The 15,314-nt window shown below is 39.4% G+C and overlaps 1 protein-coding gene across 4 annotated transcripts; it reads right to left on the reverse strand.

The window, feature by feature from the left end:
- Positions 1–6,307: 6,307 nt before the first annotated feature.
- Positions 6,308–14,454, reverse strand: LOC123993539 (protein ATP1B4-like). 4 transcript variants are annotated; one of them, XM_046295802.1, is made up of 11 exons: positions 14,284–14,454; positions 13,959–14,028; positions 12,904–13,129; positions 11,046–11,174; positions 10,806–10,913; positions 10,005–10,204; positions 9,083–9,139; positions 8,878–8,970; positions 7,906–8,759; positions 6,531–7,861; positions 6,308–6,495 (listed from the first exon to the last, which is right to left on the reverse strand). In XM_046295802.1, the coding sequence occupies exons 2-9, from the start codon at positions 14,022–14,024 to the stop codon at positions 8,598–8,600; spliced, it is 1,041 nt and encodes a 346-aa protein (XP_046151758.1). In that variant the 5' UTR covers positions 14,025–14,028; positions 14,284–14,454; the 3' UTR covers positions 6,308–6,495; positions 6,531–7,861; positions 7,906–8,597. The 4 variants fall into 4 exon arrangements, with proteins under 4 accessions (XP_046151758.1, XP_046151756.1, XP_046151757.1 ...); XM_046295800.1 differs by having other exon boundaries at positions 6,308–7,861; positions 7,941–8,759; XM_046295801.1 differs by having other exon boundaries at positions 6,308–7,826.
- Positions 14,455–15,314: the final 860 nt, after the last annotated feature.

A 15,314-nucleotide genomic window follows, 5' to 3' on the forward strand; every position in this document is an offset into this window, starting at 1 on the left:
TGACTGAGCCTACGAGTGACTAGAGAAGGCCAACCAACCCTGGTATACAAAGTGCAGTGGTGCGTAAGGGTTTTGCAGTTTAAAATAAATCTCAGTGTCATTGTAAAGAGTGTCAACTGATCTCAAACATTGAGCGGAAGCATTCATATATAAAATATCCTCATAGTCTAGTAAAGGCATAAATGTAGCTGATACTATTCTCCTTCTGGCTTCAAAAGAAAAACGCCTTCTTCCTAAAATAAAATCCCAATTTCAGCTTCAATTTTTTTGTAAGTTGTTGAATATGCAATTTAAAAGAGAGGCCGTCATCAATTAAAATTCTAAGATATTTATGAGGTTACAACTTCAATCTCCTTGCCCTGACAGGTAGTAATAGGTGAAAGGTTCAGAGGTCCATTTCTTGCATTAGAAAACACCATTAGTTTAGTTTTGTCAGTATTGAGGATAAGCCTCAATTGACAAGGTATGTTGAACAGTATAAAAAGCAGTTTGCAAGTTCTGGAAAGCTTTTGTTAGAGACGAGGCATAACAGTATCATCAGCATAAAAATGAGGTTGTGCATTTTGGACATTTTTGTTTAAATAATTTATATAAATAGTGCATATGAGAGGACCAAGTACAGTGCCTTGGGGCACACCATTCAAGACAGACAATTTAATAGACAAACCCATCAATTTGAGTGCACTGAGTTCTATCAGACAAATAGTTAGCAAACCATGCAACTGCATGCTCTGAAAGACCTACACTCGACAATCTCTGCCTTAGTATAGTATGAGCAACTGTATCAAACTGTATCGAGAGATCAATAAAAAGTGAGACAGTGCTGTTTTTTGTCAATGGCTTCAGTGATATCATTTACAACCTTCATGGCTGTAATTGTGCTATGCTTCTTCCTGAAGCCCGATTGGTACATTGATAAAATAGAGTTAGTAAATAAACACTAATGCAATGTCCAGGCCCACAGATCAGACTTTGATCAGGATCATGACTGTATAATCTCTATTGGCATGACTGTCGTCCAGGATACATCCCAAATGGCACCCTATTACCTAGTGCCTTCAGAAAGTATTCATACCCTTTGTTTTGTTCCATGTTTTATGTTACAACCTGAATTCAAAATCTATACAGTGGGGCAAAAAAGTATTTAGTCAGCCACCAATTGTGCAAGTTCTCCCACTTAAAAAGATGAGAGGCCTGTAATTTTCATCACAGGTACACTTCAACTAAGACAGACAAAATTAGGGAAAAAAATCCCCAAAATCAAATTGTAGGATTTTAAATTAATTTATTTGCAATTTATGGTGGAAAATAAGTATTTGGTCAATAAAAAAGTTTATCTCAATACTTTGTTATATACCCTTTGTTGGCAATGACAGAGGTCAAACGTTTTCTGTAGGTCTTCACAAGGTTTTCACGCACTGTGTCCTCCAAACACGACGAGTTGAGTTTTTACCAAAAAGTTATATTTTGGTTTCATCTGACCATATGACATTCTCCCAATCTTCTTCTGGATCATCCAAATGCTCTCTAGCAAACTTCAGACGGGCCTGGACATGTACTGGCTTAAGCAGGGGGACACGTCTGGCACTGCAGGATTTGAGTCCCTGGCGGCGTAGTGTGTTACTGATGGTAGGCTTTGTTACTTTGGTCCCAGCTCTCTGCAGGTCATTCACTAGGTCCCCCCGTGTGGTTCTGGGTTTTGCTCACTGTTCTTGTGATCATTTTGACCCCACGGGGTGAGATCTTGCGTGGAGCCCGAGATCAAGGGAGATTATCAGTGGTCTTGTATGTCTTCCATTTCCTAACAATTGCTCCCACAGTTGATTTCTTCAAACCAGGCTGCTTACCTATTTCAGATTCAGTCTTCCCAGCCTGGTGGAGGTCTACAATTGTGTTTCTGGTGTCCTCTGACAGCTCTTTGGTCTTGGCCATAGTGGAGTTTGGAGTGTGACTGCTTGAGGTTGTGGACAGGTGTCTTTTATACTGATAACAAGTTCAAACAGGTGCCATTAATACAGGTAACGAGTGGAGGACAGAGGAGCCTCTTAAAGAAGAAGTTACAGGTCTGTGAGAGCCAGAAATCTTGCTTGTTTGTAGTTGACCAAATACTTTTTTTTTTCTCACCCATCTACACACAGTACCCCATAATGACAAAGTGAAAGCATGTTTTTAGACATTTTTGCAAATGTATTTTAAATAAAATATCTAATTTTATACTGAACAAAAATATAAACGCAACATGTAAAGTGTTGGTCCCATGTGCTGAAGTAAAAGACCCCAGCAATGTTCCTATATGCGCAAATAACTTATTTCTCTCAAATGTTGTACACATTTGTTTACATCCCTGTTAGTGAGCGTTTCTCCTTTGCCAAGATACACCACACCTGTCAGGTGGATGGGTTATCAAGAAGCCGATTAAACAGCACGATAATTATACAGGTGCACCTTGTGCTGGGGACAATAAAAGACCACTCGTGCAGTTGTGTCACACAGCGCAATGCCACAGATGTCAAGTTTTGAGGGAGCGTGCAATTGGCATGCTGACTGGACGAATGTCCATTAGAGCTATTGCCAGATAATTTAATGTTCATTGCTCTACCATAAGCTGCCTCCAATGTCATTTGGCAGTATGCACAACCGCCTCAAAACCGCAGACCACGTGTAACCACGCCAGCCCAGGACCTCCACATCCAACTTCTTCACCTGCGCTATCGTCTGAGACCAGCCAACCGGACAGCTGATAAAACTGAGGAGTATTTATGTCTGTAATAAAGCCCTTTTGTGGAGAAAAAAATTATTCTGATTGGTTGGGCCTGGCTCCCAAGTGGGTGGCCCTATGCCATACTAGGCCCACCCATGGCTGCACCTAATTTAATTGACCGATTTCCTTATATGAACCGTGACTCAGTAAAACCTTTGAAATTGTTGCATGTTGCAATTATGTTTTTGTTCTGTATACATAAGTATTCACACCCCTGAGTGAATCATTTATAGAAGCAACTTTGGCAGCGATTACAGCTGTGAGTCTTTCTGGGTAAGTCTCTTTAGAGCTTTCGAAGCCTGGATAGTACAATATTTGCCCGTTTTATTTTCTAAATTCTTCAAGCTATGTAAAATTGGTTGTTGATCTTTTGTTAATCAACCATTTTCAAGTCATGCCGTAGATCTTTTTGCAGATTTAAGTCAAAACTGTAACTCGTCCACTCAGGGAACACTGTCTTCTTGGTAAACAACTCCAGTGTACATTTGGCCTTGTGTTTTAGGTTATTATCCTGCTGTCAGGTAAATTAATCTCCCAATATCTGGTGGAAAGCAGACTGAACTGGGTTTTCCTCTAGGATTTTGTCTGTGCTTGGCTCCATTCCATTTATTTTGTATCCTGAAAACATCCCCAGTCCTTCACAATAACAAGCATACCCATAACATAATGTAGCCACCACTATGCTTGAAAATATGGAGAGTGGTACTTAGTAATGTGTTGTATTGGATTTGCACCAAACATAACGCTTTGTATTCAGGACAAGAAGTAAATTGCTTAGCCAATTTTTCTGCAGTATTTAATGGCTTGTTGCAAACAGGATGCATGTTTTGGAATATTTATATTCTGTAGAGGCTTCCTTCTTTTCATTCTTTCAATTAGGTTCGTATTGTGGAGTAACTACAATGTTCTTAATCCATCCATGAATACTTATTAACTCAAGACATTTCAGAGATTTCAAAAAGATTTCAAAAAACATAATTTCACTTTGAAATGGAGTGTTGTGTGTAGGCCAATGACCAACCAATCTCAATTCAATCCATTTTTAAATTCAGACTGTAACACAACAAAATGTGGAAAAAGTCAAGGGGGTGTGAATACTTTATGAAGGAACTGTATTCTCCATAGGCCCTGTTCAAAAGTAGTGCACGATAAAGGGAATAGAGTGTCCATTATGGACGTCCCAGTGCTATGTTATGGGTGCAGTCATCACTAGTATATTAGTAGGTGCCCAAATTCTGTCTCCTTTTAAGGTCATATGAACCTATTTCTATGGAAGTTCAATGTGTTGCAGAGAACAATGGATAGATCTACACTTAATCTCTCCAATGGATTGGTTGGATTCCCATATTGTTTAGTGTTTTGCGCATCAATAAGCCTCAAATAAACAATGTAATTTAATCTGACTTGATACGTTGTGGTTTTTAAACTTGATGCGTCAAATCATGTCATTTTTTTCAGGATTTTGTGTGAATTCCTTAATGTTTATAGTACATGACAGATACACATTGTTCAATTAGTCAATATAATTGAATGTTTATTGTTAACATTTGCTACAGTGGTTTTATTAAACAATATGAATTGGCATAACGCTCACCATTTTAATATTTCTTAGGCAGTTTTGATCATTGACTGTACCATATCAACATAATGAATAAATCATTCTGCAATGCCTTTAAATATACACACCACTACTTATTTATTTGGATAGTGAAACTAAAACTTTTAATTTGGCACTCTACTCCAGCATTTTGGATTTGAGATCAATTATTTGACATGAGGCGACAGTATAGAATGTCACCTTTTATTTGAGGGTATTTTCAAATCTGTTTTACCATTTAGAAATTAAAGCACTTTATTTATCTAGTCCCCCTATTTGAATGTGCCATAAGCATTTGGACTAATTCACGTATAGAGTTGGTTTCCTGGAAACAAACTAAGTCTAGTACTAGACTAAAAAGCTTGTAGAGAATCTCCATTAAAATAGCTTTTTAGTGCAAGACTAGGCTTAATCTGTTTCCCAGAAACCAACCCTTAGTGTATCACATTTTGTCTAAAGTTTAGTATTTGGTCCCATATTCCTAGCACACAATGAGTGCATCGAACTTTTGACTCTTCACATTTGTTGGATGGCAATGGGTGCATTTGCAGTTTGTTTTGGTTGTGTTTCCTTGCGGATTATGTTTTGCGCAATAGAAATGAATGGAAAATAATGTATTGTGTCATTTTGTAGCCACTTTTATTGTAAATAAGAATAGAATATGTTCCTGAACACTTCAACATTAATGTGGATGCTACCGTGATTACGGATAATCATGAATGAATCGTGAATAATGATGAGGGAGAATTACAGAAGCATAAATAGCTTACATAGAGGCACAAGCTTGATGTAGTCATTGCGTGCTATGAATATGGGACCAAATACTTAACGTTTAACTCAATGTAATACACTATAAGTGAATTTATCCAAATACTTATGACCCCATCGAATGGGGGGACTAGATACATAAAGTGCTTTAATTTCTAAATGGTAAAACCAATATATATATGAAAATACCCTCAAATAAAAGGTGACATTCTGTTCTGTCGCCTCATACAAAAAATAAAAACATTTGATCTCAAATCCAAAATGATCGAGAAATTTTAGGTTCACTGTCCAAATAAATACGTAGGGAAGTGTATATCTGGGCAAAGTAGACCTTCAGAGAATGATGGCTAAAGGATAGTCATTATTTTATCTTGTTTGTGCATGTGTAATAAGTTATGTTTAATATACTGTGCTTGACAACCTTCAACGTAAGAAAAGAGTTGCATGTAAAAAATATATAATACATTCCTATGGGAAAAAAAGCATTGTTCTTATCAACATTGTATTTATTATAGTATATATCAGAATAAATACATGGATACCAGGTTTAGTAGAATCATAGCAAAGGTACAGTAACAAGGATTAATTCTAGGCCTAAATCAAAATAGCCTGTTATTTCATGAAGAGTGTGCAAGACTGCCGTACAAGTTTAGCAACAATGTGACCTCTGTCGGTTTCCACAGTAGATCTTACTTTCCATCAGCTAATATAGAGATCAAAGTCAGCCTGCAGTATTACAGTCTCAGTAGCAGTCTTGTATTCATACAAAATAAAAACAAAATGGCAGCATACGCAGAGTATACAAAACATTAAGAACACCGGCTCTTTCCATGACATAGACTGACCAGGTAAATCCAGGTGAAAGCTATGATCCCTTGTTAAATCCACTTCAATCCGTGTAGATGAAGGGGATGAGACAGGTTAAATATGGATTTTTAAGCCTTGAGACAATTGAGACATGGATTGTGTATGTGTGCCATTCAAAGGGTGAATGGGCAAGACAAAAGATTTCAGTGCCTTTGAACAGGGTATGGTAGTAGGTGCCAGGCACACCGGTTTGTGTCAAGAACTGCAACGCTGCTGGATTTTTCACACTCAATAGTTTCCCATGTGTATCAACAATGGTCCACTACCTAAAGGACATCCAGCCAACTTGACACAATTGTGGGAAGCATTGGAGCAACATGGGCCAGCATCCCTGTGGAATGCTTTCGACACCGTGTAGAGCCCATGCCCCAACAAATTGAGGCTGTTATGAGAGCAAACGGGGGTGCAACTCAATATTAATGTTTTGTACACTCAATGTATATTATCAATAAATGTAGAATAAGGAGTTATCAAAAAACAACGACAAAACCTGAAATGTAACCTAGCCATTTACTGTTTATCTTATTGAAATGTAACCTAGCCATTTACTGTTTATCTTACTGAAATGTAACCTAGTCATTTACTGTTTATCTTACTGAAATGTAACCTAGACATTTACTGTTTATCTTACTGAAATGTAACCTAGTCATTTACTGTTTTATCTTACTGAAATGTAACCTAGTCATTTACTGTTTATCTTATTGAAATTTAACCTAGTCATTTACTGTTTATCTTACTGAAATGTAACCTAGTCATTTACTGTTTATCTTACTGAAATGTAACCTAGTCATTTACTGTTTATCTTATTGAAATGTAACCTAGTCATTTACTGTTTATCTTATTGAAATGTAACCTAGTCATTTACTGTTTATCTTACTGAAATGTAACCTAGTCATTTACTGTTTATCTTACTGAAATGTAACCTAGTCATTTACTGTTTATCTTACTGAAATGTAACCTAGTCATTTACTGTTTATCTTATTGAAATTTAACCTAGTCATTTACTGTTTATCTTACTGAAATGTAACCTAGTCATTTACTGTTTATCTTATTGAAATTTAACCTAGTCATTTACTGTTTATCTTATTGAAATTTAACCTAGTCATTTACTGTTTATCTTACTGAAATGTAACCTAGTCATTTACTGTTTATCTTACTGAAATGTAACCTAGTCATTTACTGTTTATCTTACTGAAATGTAACCTAGTCATTTACTGTTTATCTTACTGAAATGTAACCTAGTCATTTACTGTTTATCTTATTGAAATGTAACCTAGTCATTTACTGTTTATCTTACTGAAATGTAACCTAGTCATTTACTGTTTATCTTACTGAAATGTAACCTAGTCATTTACTGTTTATCTTACTGAAATGTAACCTAGACATTTACTGTTTATCTTACTGAAATGTAACCTAGTCATTTACTGTTTATCTTATTGAAATGTAACCTAGTCATTTACTGTTTATCTTATTGAAATGTAACCTAGTCATTTACTGTTTATCTTATTGAAATGTAACCTAGACATTTACTGTTTATCTTACTGAAATGTAACCTAGTCATTTACTGTTTATCTTATTGAAATGTAACCTAGTCATTTACTGTTTATCTTATTGAAATGTAACCTAGTCATTTACTGTTTATCTTACTGAAATGTAACCTAGTCATTTACTGTTTATCTTACTGAAATGTAACCTAGTCATTTACTGTTTATCTTATTGAAATGTAACCTAGTCATTTACTGTTTATCTTATTGAAATGTAACCTAGTCATTTACTGTTTATCTTATTGAAATGTAACCTAGTCATTTACTGTTTATCTTACTGAAATGTAACCTAGTCATTTACTGTTTATCTTATTGAAATGTAACCTAGTCATTTACTGTTTATCTTACTGAAATCTTACTGAAATAACCTAGTCATTTACTGTTTATCTTACTGAAATGTAACCTAGTCATTTACTGTTTATCTTATTGAAATGTAACCTAGTCATTTACTGTTTATCTTATTGAAATGTAACCTAGTCATTTACTGTTTATCTTACTGTGTAAGTAAAAGTGTCCTGCCTTCACCATTCTTTATATTGTAGCCCTTGGAGTCTACAAAACACAATAGATATGCTGTTGAAAAGTACAAACTCAAAAGAAATTAGTACACAATTTGATTTCAAATCAAAATGTGCTTAACATGTTCCTCTTATATCCTAATTGTACAGTGGGTATTTATGTCTATTAATAATGTCTTAAATTATAAATAGCATAGCTACAGAGACAAACTACCTGTGAGATGAGCCTTGTGTTTCATAAACCTAGCTTGTGGCATTAATCTAGCTAAGTATTCAATGGTAATATTCAGTTTCTATACTTAGCTCGTGCTCAAGACTATCGGTGAGGTGTCTGTGTCGTGTGTGTGTGTGCTTATGATCCATTAACATTCCAAATGATTGCTTTTTTCAGCAAAAGGCACAAGAGTACATGAGGAAATGGGAGAAGAGAGAAGCTGGTCAACTATTTTATGCAAAACAAGGATTCAACATAATGATATTTTTTCCTATATTCTCTTGTCTCCTTGTTGTCATGGGGACAGCATTCAGCATGGGGAATACTACTATGCGCCCACATCGAAGGAGAAGGACACACTGCCTAGGAAGCGATCGGTAGGCGAATCATTGATGATGCCCTTGCCATTGAGTTTGCATTTTACAACAATGTGGGTGTCATACTGCAGCCCATTGAAGCGCACGGCCACCACCGGTGCTGTGTAGTTTACCTGGGAGAAGGGATATGGGACACAAGCAACTTGAGTGGCTATTGTCACTATGATCATGCATATAATCTAGATCATGAGAGCAACAGTGGAAGTCATGATGCTGAAAATCCTCACTTACATGTCTCAGCTTCCCATAGTAAGGGTAGTACATCAGGTTGAAAATGCTTTTTGGGAAGAACTGAAGTTCTCCTAAGCTTTCTGGCGCACCTTTCTGAAAGAGTGAGAGGTCACCTAGTGAGTTATATTTTGGTGACTAAAGCAGTTATTATATTCAGTTACGAAGAGATGATGTTTGGAGGGAGGAATGCTGATCGTTACTGTACCTTGACTCCACAGGTCACGTTTACGGGAGTGCCATGGCCAGGTAAATAGCCCAGTATCTACAGGGAAAGAAATGAGAGCAAAGAAATGACCCGTGTATTGTTATAACGTTATTTTGATGAGAAACCATGTAAATCTGTGCATATTTATAATTCACAGTGGTTATCTTCCGTTTTCTACCTAGTGATAATTTTAATTTTGGATATCCCCACCAGGTTTCACTCTAAAACGTTAAAAAAGGGGACAATAAAACTATATGCTACAGTATATAATGGTAACAATAACATTGATTTGATTCACAGGAACGCTGTAATCATATAACAAGACCGTTTTTATCTGCTCCTCACAATGGCCACAAGATGTCACTGAAATCTATCTATCTCAGATTACCTCAATGGCATCCTCCATTTCATCGATAAACTCTACTTTACGTCTACAACACAGATAACACTATCTGTTAGCAAACACTGATTATATATGCAGCTTTAGGATGAAGTTCATGTTAGGTGACTGATGCTGTAGAGGGATAGTGTGGTCCTGGATCTGTTTGTGCTGGGAGAATGACTCCTGTGATCGTTGTCATGCCAAATGTGCTTGGCACGCTCATAGAAGTTGGCAAAGAGAGTCAACACAGATCTGGGATCAGGCTATCCCTCTATAGCATCATATTGTGGCCACTGTGAGGAGCAGATAAAAACGGTCTTGTGATATGATTACAGCGTTCCTGTGACTCTACTGTAGCATATAGTTTTATTGTCCCCATTATGAACGTTTTAATCTTATCACTAGGTAAAAAAATGAAGATAACCACTGTGAATTTTAAATATGCATAGATTTACAACATTGTTTCTCATCAAAATTATGTTATAACAATGGGTCCTCCATGGGGGAGATCTCTACGATCTGATCTGAGCTGTGTCTTACCCGGTTCATTCGGAGGAGGATGCAGGGTTTCCCCTGGGAGAATCCAAAGTGGGGGTCCTGGAGCCCCGAGCACTCGCCCAGCCAGGACCTCTTGAACTGGCACGCCTTCCTCTCTGCGCTTTCCCCTTGTTCATCCTGCATGAAGTACGCGTCCTGCGGACACTGGATGTTCCTCTGCTCCTGTACGGCATCATTGTATGCTGAAAGAGATACATAAAAGAAAATGGTCCTTTTTTCATGGGGGGTTCATGGTTAGCAGTGAAACACCATTGATCATTTAAAGAATGGTATATGCTACTGTATGTCAAGGAGTGTGACTGGTTGAAAAAATAGAGACATGAGGTGGATGGGAGGGTGGGCTCCCATAAATAAACCAATTGTTCCGCCAGGCCTCTGATTCAGGCAGCCTGACCAAAGCGGGGAACTGAAGAAGGGGGAAAATGTAGCAGAACTCAATGGATACGCTCTGCCCACAAAGAGGCTTCCCTTCCCAGCATGCAGTTCTGCCAGTGGCGGTTTGGGCATGGGACAAAGGTAGGGAAGGTGGGGGGAGAGGATTAACTTACTGTGTGCCTGTTCTGCTTCAATATCATACCCCCAACATTCCCCAACATGTCCCCAACATTTGAATCCCATTGACAAACACTATCCTCAAGCTAACTTTCAGCACACACTCCCGCATTTTTGTACAGCTAAAAGTAGCATTTGAATCAACAATGGTAATGTCATGTTCACGGTGGAATTCATGTTTCTATTCAAGTTGGGCCAAATGCCAACTATTCCATCATGCATCTGACTCACGTCTTAGTTGTTCTTCCATTAGCTTTGCATACTTCTTCCAAGACTTGCGGTCAGATGCATTGAAGGCGATCTCATAGTGCCCATCCAGTTGTGGGGACATCGTCATACCTGCCAAAGGATACCCATAGACAGTCAACTGTGCTTACGTTCAGATAGAATGGACAGATAGAAGGATGGAGGAGTGATAGAGGGATAGAATGACAGAGAAATAGGGAGTTGTGGGGTAGAGTTTATATTTACCTGGTGGCATCACCCTGTCGTTGTGGGTTGGATGGTAGGGGCTGATAGACAGCATGAGGCACCACATACAGGCACCAAACATGGCTGCCAGGAATGCATACAGTGCCGTGTAGAAGAGGATGATCAGAACTAGAAGGAGGTAACATGGATGGCAGATAAAGAGAATGAATTCAAACCAGTCATTATAACTCAATTTCATGGAGATGATGAGAAGAACGGCGAGGGTAACAGTGGTTATGGCTATCAGCGTGATTTGGAAAGACACAAGCACAGCATCAGAACAGAAAGTCATTGATTTGAATTGCCTATATAATGAAGTATAATGAATCCCTTGTTATTATGTTGGAAGTTGTAATTGTCTGGGCTGTCTAGACACTCCTAATGGCTTTGCTCAGGATGCTCACTATTGTGTTAATTAAACCAATACAAAAGAGTTGTCTCTCCAAGTCTGCAAAAGGGAATCACTCCAATCAGTTTGTATTTTGTTACGAAATATATTTGTTAACAAACTCATTCACATTATCTGAACTATATGAAAAAAAGAAAACCCTGGGAACTGCCATTGTTCTCCCCCAATTGCAATTAGTCCATTAGCAACTAATCAAACCCAAACGTGCCCTAAGCTAAAGGCTTTTACTGCGCAGGCAATTTCACAGCAGACTAGTTGCAGCCAGCCTTGCATCCACTGAGCCCACAAAGGCCTTACTGTTTGAGCTCAGTGAGAATTCACCCAGCAGTCCTTTCACTCAGGAACACAGTGAACCTCCGGTTGCCATCGTAGTGACGGTCTTTTGCAGCCATAGAACCATGGCCAGCTCCAAGTAGCCCCAATCACCCCACTCTGTTAATGTGTCCCCCTCTCACACTCCTCTCACACAGGAGACACATCACAGACTTCAAACTCAGTCCCCTCTCCTTTCTTGCCAGGGGGCACATGGGGCCCCATTCCTTCACAAGTGTGCATACATAGCTTTCTGAAACTATCGTTCCTTTTCCTGAGCCTGGCCTTTTGTCTTCTGTATTACTGGGCACGATGATGAAAAAACAGCACGTTTTCAGCTTCTGACGTTTTCAGGAGGAACATGCTCTTTCTTGAGACATTTTTCAAAGCTTGGCTCCTTGGACTGCTCTCGTATGGTAGAGTTCAAACCCAAACGCGTCACATAGCAACAAGGCTGTCGGATCAAGAGCCCTGCTCCATCATCACTGATTCAACAAGCCCCAGGAAACAGCCTCTGCCAAGAAAGTTTGTCTGACGACTGCGCCGAACAGTCACTTGTCTACTCCCTATGTGTTCGCCTGTGACCGTGAGGCCGCGAGCACGCTAGGGTCAAATGCAGAGTTCACGGGAGCTTTGGGAAAGAGGCAGTGGAAAGCCAGGTGAGGGGTATGAGGAATGTGATTCCTGGCCAGTGCGCTGCCCGGAACAGCGCACTCCCGCCGGGAATCCGTCCCCAGGCAGCCTTGTTTTTGTCCACATCGGGACAGAGTTGTCTGTGCACCTATGTAAACATGAAGCTCGGGGACACACGCACTCACAGTCCAGTGAACAGAGGCGAGGAACGAGCCCCCCCCCCCAGCTACAGCCCATCCCAGCCCATCACCCAAAAACAATAAGCCACGAAACCACCACTTTTGCTTCAACCATTGGCGATTAACATTGTAATGATTACAAATGAGAGAGGTTAATGGCTCTATAAAGAGGTTAAGTACCAATGTGTCAGTAGACCTAATGTTGCAGTTTTGAACACTGCATAATGTACGTGCTTTAGCTGTTATCTTGGAGGTGGAATATTTTGTGTGATGTGATATGTAAGCGCAACATGCAGTTCTGCTACTACTGAGCACTTCTACTTACACCAGCTATGCCCAGTGCGGCCCATGAACTCTCTGGTCTCTGCGTTCCACAGATATGTCTTCACATCGCCTGCTTTCTCGTGGAGCGTTCTCTTAGGTTTGGGCTTGGGCTTCCATTTCTCAAAGTTCAGGTCTTCCTGCTCCAGAGGTTGATGTTCTATCAACTCCTCTTGCACCTCTTCCAAGGCCTCTGACACGGCGTGCTTTCCAGGCGGCGCCTCTGCAGACTGGCACAAGGAATAAATAGAGGGAGAAAAGGAAGGTAAGAATCACCCCAGTCCGACTTTGCCTTGCCACAATGTTGTCAATCAATATCTATTGGTTCTAACTCATTATAGAAAGCCATTTTTGGATTATTATAATCAGCCATGTTTTTAGGTTAAGCGCCATGAATATTTTTATATAAAGACTGTTATTCCCTATTTATCGAGTAAATGCAATTTTCCAAAACAGCATGACATCCGCTGTAGCAACGCTCCTCCACGATGGTTCTGTCCCATCATGTTTCGTAGTCCTCTTTGGGAGGGCTCTCCTCCTCGAGGTTGACCTTCCTGCTTGGAGCAACAGCTGCATCCAAGCTGGAGGGTCACGACGACAGCCAGATGTAAAACACTGATTCTCAGCATAGAGAGGCCCAAGAAAGATCCCCAGTGGTCAGTGAAACCCCCTGGGGTTTTAAGAATGTCACTTTCTTAATGAAGTGGAGTTTTTAAGAACATTTTCTATGGCTTTGTTGTAAGATCAAATGCACTTTTTTTTAAAAGCATCCAGTTATTTGTAGATGGATCAATTACTGGTAGGCCTTCTGGATGTTTAAAGAATCCAAATCAGAACTAGATCTGATATATGGCATGCAGGTTTGATGGGTTAACAGTTACAGGCAGATAGGGATTTATTATATTCTGACATAAATGGGTAAGAACTGAATTAATGATTAATTAAATCCATGAGGTATGGTACCCCAATCCTCTTGCAAGGTGCACTTGTAGACAGCAGAATGAGTCCCAGAAATCAATTAGTTTTCATGTCATCCTCTGTTTTCTAAAGTGGACTTACTGGATTTGGTGAGTAGTTTCCATGGTGCTCTTCCTCAGCCCCTCCCGCCGTAGAAATGGGCTCCATGATTCTTCACAGAGAGAAAGGTACTTGTTAAACAAATCACATCTACTACCTTCTCCAAGGAATTAAAGCGGCACATCCTAACATCCTTAGAAAGTAATACAAGTCCATTGCACCCACTGTTTCCGACATTTTTGCGTGAGGTCTACCAAATAACTTTGAAAAACCATTACAAATGTTTTTATCCACAATTGATTTTGGCTCAGCTCCAGGGTGTGATTTCCCCAAAATATATATATTTTTTAAACGAATCTTGACATACCTGAGTTTTCTTTAGCAGGGAAAGTTCTTTGAGTGTCTTGAATCCCTCTTGACCCTAAGTAGAACGAATTCTAAATTGGTCAAAAATAAATGTGGGATTTCATTAGAAAGTTTTACGCACACAAGGGGAGCCGGGCAAGAGAAGCTCCTCACAGCTAGGCGAGCATTATAGTGAATGAGTGCATACTGAAAAGAGGAACACGGGGAAAGGGGGGGGGGCTCGTGGGAGAGAGGGAGCAATGTCTTTTTTTAATCCCAGACGAACTTTTGGCAACAGTGTAGGGGCCGATGTACGGCATTCTGCACACGCACACCAGTGTCACATTGTCTGTTGAGTTGAACAGAGACTCAGGCATAGACGCAGCGCACCGAAAATGCTATTTCTATGTTATTCCCAACATGCTACTGTCTGTCAATCACTGTCGTGCTTAAAGCTGCATTAACTGTTTTTTTTAATTAAAAATGTATCTATTTTTGTTCTTTTTAAATGGCCACTGCTTGTTGTAGGCTATGCTAACTGTAATGCAACGAGTAAATTCCAATAGTGTGATCCTCTGGGCCTAATATGGTAATCTATTCGTTCTTCCAGGTTTCCTCAAACTGCTCCCTTTCATTGTGATCTGCGCTAATAGGTCATATATGCGTCATGATTAGGTTTACGCAGATAGCTCATGATGACTAAGACTACTTGCACTTCACAGAACAACAGTTTTATGGCGAGCAGCCGATTGTGGTCGGTTGGGTCTGTCACTGTCAGAGAGAGGTGCAGACTTCATTCACGATCAGACCCAACGTGTGCAAATTTGCAACCGACCACCATCGGCTGCTTGCCATAAAACTGTTGTTCTGTGAAGTTCAAGTAGTCTTAGTCATCAAGAGCTATCTGCATAAACCTAAGCATGACGCATATAGCACCTATTAGCGCAGATCACAATAAAAGGGAGCAGTTTGAGGAAACGTGGAAGAACGAATAGATTACTCAGAGGTTAGGCCATGAAGATTATAGCAGTTGATGGTAACAATTTTGAATGT

This window comes from Oncorhynchus gorbuscha, linkage group LG13, assembly GCF_021184085.1.
Source record: "Oncorhynchus gorbuscha isolate QuinsamMale2020 ecotype Even-year linkage group LG13, OgorEven_v1.0, whole genome shotgun sequence".
In the NCBI taxonomy this organism is placed as follows: Eukaryota; Metazoa; Chordata; class Actinopteri; order Salmoniformes; family Salmonidae; genus Oncorhynchus; species Oncorhynchus gorbuscha.